Source organism: Olea europaea, chromosome 18, assembly GCF_002742605.1.
Source record: "Olea europaea var. sylvestris chromosome 18, O_europaea_v1, whole genome shotgun sequence".
Classification (NCBI taxonomy): domain Eukaryota; kingdom Viridiplantae; phylum Streptophyta; class Magnoliopsida; order Lamiales; family Oleaceae; genus Olea; species Olea europaea.
In genome coordinates, this window is record NC_036254.1 from 7,999,722 (window position 1) to 8,002,376 (window position 2,655).

Genomic DNA, 2,655 nt, shown 5'->3' on the forward strand with positions numbered 1-2,655 from the left:
TACTATTCCAAATATTAAAATTTGGAGAGAATGAAGGCCAAACGGACAGAATTCGAAGGTGAAATCAAGAACATCAAAAGATTGATTTTTTGTTTTTTAATAAAGCACGGTTAAAGGGCAATTTCAAAAACATTTATATGCTTATATCAATCTTTCTAAATTATTATATTCTTGTCAAAGCACAATTTAATAAAATTCTACAATTACAAAATTATTATATTTTACCCTAAAAGCCTGGCAAATTTCATTAATGGCATGAAAAAATCTCTAAAGAATCTATTAGTCAAACAGATAATGCATCGTAACTCAGAATATTAAGGACAATTCTCTAAAAACTCGGAGGACTCGTTCATCATTATCCACTAATGACTGAATGAGATCTGAAAAAAATGAGATTTTAATCTTAATCTCAATTCTCTATTTATTTTCATCATTATCCACTAATGACTGAACAAATTGAGATTTTCACGTTACTCTCAATTCTCTATTTCTTTTCCCCTCATTGAAACTAATAGTAAAGGAAAATAAAATCCATTTTTTCTTTATTTCTTTCTTGACATTTACAAGGCCACGTCTATACTTGTGAGTTATGGCAATCGAAGAAATGGAAGAAGGAGTAGACACCTCAACGTTCAATGCTAAAGAAGGCTTCTGTATGTCGGCTTCAATCGTAACTATCGTACAAAAGGTTAGATCTCGTAACATTTCACTTGAAAACTTTTGGGACGTTCTCTACAATCTTCGATTTTTCATATTTATGCATAACATGTCACTTTCAATCTTGTTCGGTCGAGCATGCAAAAAAATGTACTAAACGTAATGTGTTAGATGTTTCCCAGGTGATTGCAGAGGTGATTGGCACGTATTTTGTTATATTTTCGGGGTGTGGCTCTGTTGCGGTGAATAAATTGTATGGTGGGACGGTCACATTCCCAGGCATTTGTGCGACATGGGGACTAATTGTGATGGTCATGGTCTACTCCGTAGGTCACATATCCGGGGCTCATTTTAACCCTGCGGTCACCATTACCTTCGCCATCTTTCGCCGTTTTCCATGGAAAGAGGTACCGATTAATACAACAGACATGTTTAATATGTTAGATCGATTTCATGTACATACATACACGTATGGGCAATTATGATGGTTTAAGTAAAACGGGATGAGAATTGATAAGTTTGAAATGTGATAATATCGTGCAAGAAATTCGTGGGTTTTTGTTATCATTTATTATGTTCCATATTGCATATTAAACAAAAAGATGTATTGTTTTGTATTGATAATTTAAATCATAGTTATTAAACACGGATTGAACTGATTTTCTTTTAAACTGTGCAACTCGAATCATCGTAGATACAGTAATGTTCCAAGATTTGCAGGTTCCATTGTATATAATAGCGCAATTGATTGGATCGATCCTTGCGAGTTGTACTTTGGCTATCTTGTTTGACATCACCTCTGAAGCTTACTTTGGCACCTTGCCCGTTGGATCAAATGGGCAATCTTTCGCCATAGAAATCATCATCTCCTTCCTCTTGATGTTCACCATTTCTGGCGTAGCAACAGATAGTAGAGCGGTATGTAACATCAAAAAACATACATGACGTATTGGTAAAATGACTTAATTTTATTATTTAGATGCTCTAAATTTCATACTTCTGAACGAGCTGCCCACGTAATTTTCTGCTTGCTTAACCTAATTTGTTTATTTATTTTCCTTTTGAAACATAGATTGGAGATCTTGCCGGTTTAGTCGTTGGGATGACTATAATGTTAAATGTGTTCGTTGCCGGGTACGTTAATGTCTCAATACTGTGTTTTGTTACGGGATTGGACAATATAAAAAATAATAATTATAATAATAAAATCAACAATATTTTATTTTTAATTTTCTATTCGATCTGCAGGCCGATTTCTGGAGCCTCAATGAACCCAGCAAGGAGCATAGGCCCAGCCATTGTGAAGCATACTTATAAAGGACTCTGGGTTTATATATTTGGCCCACTTATTGGGACCATACTTGGAGGATTTGCTTATAATTTGATTAGATATACGAATAAACCCCTTCGTGAATTAACTAAAAGTAGTTCATTAATCAGAAGCATATCCAAAAATAATACAACTTAGATTAACCTAATGAAAGTACTAATTCGTTAATAATTCTATTATTAATTATTGTCGTTCGTCTTTTTGTGACATTATCAAGTATTTGAGTTGTGCGATATGCTTTTAATTTTCCTTGTGTATTGATGTATCTTGTGTATCCTTAACAAACCACCGTTTAATATACCATTTGAGTTGTTTCTAAACGTAGCCTATTTCAACTCTGATCATACCAAGAATTTGAGTTCTGTGTAGTAGGTATTTTATCCCATCAATTGAAAAAAATAAAGTATCCCGTTCACGAGAATGGACTATATTATACGCATTAAAAATGTCAAAAGAAGAAAAGTGATTCTATAGGTTAAGGAAATAAGGAAGACGAAAATGAAATACGTGAATATGCAATACGATTATGTGTCTCAAAAAGAAAAAGGTTATAAGCACAACCTAAATAAGAAAGAGACAATTGAATTATGCAGTGGTAATAATTCAATGTTTATGGTTAATTGAAAGGTAATGACACTGCAATAATTTAGATTAAAAAGAGAAAAATA

At 33.0% G+C, this 2,655-nt stretch overlaps 1 protein-coding gene across 1 annotated transcript; it reads left to right on the forward strand.

Moving 5' to 3' along the window:
* Positions 1 to 447: 447 nt before the first annotated feature.
* LOC111366463 (probable aquaporin NIP-type) lies at positions 448 to 2,258 on the forward strand. The gene is made up of 5 exons (XM_022987218.1): positions 448 to 688; positions 840 to 1,064; positions 1,378 to 1,575; positions 1,730 to 1,791; positions 1,906 to 2,258. The coding sequence occupies exons 1-5, from the start codon at positions 590 to 592 to the stop codon at positions 2,123 to 2,125; spliced, it is 804 nt and encodes a 267-aa protein (XP_022842986.1). The 5' UTR covers positions 448 to 589; the 3' UTR covers positions 2,126 to 2,258.
* Positions 2,259 to 2,655: the final 397 nt, after the last annotated feature.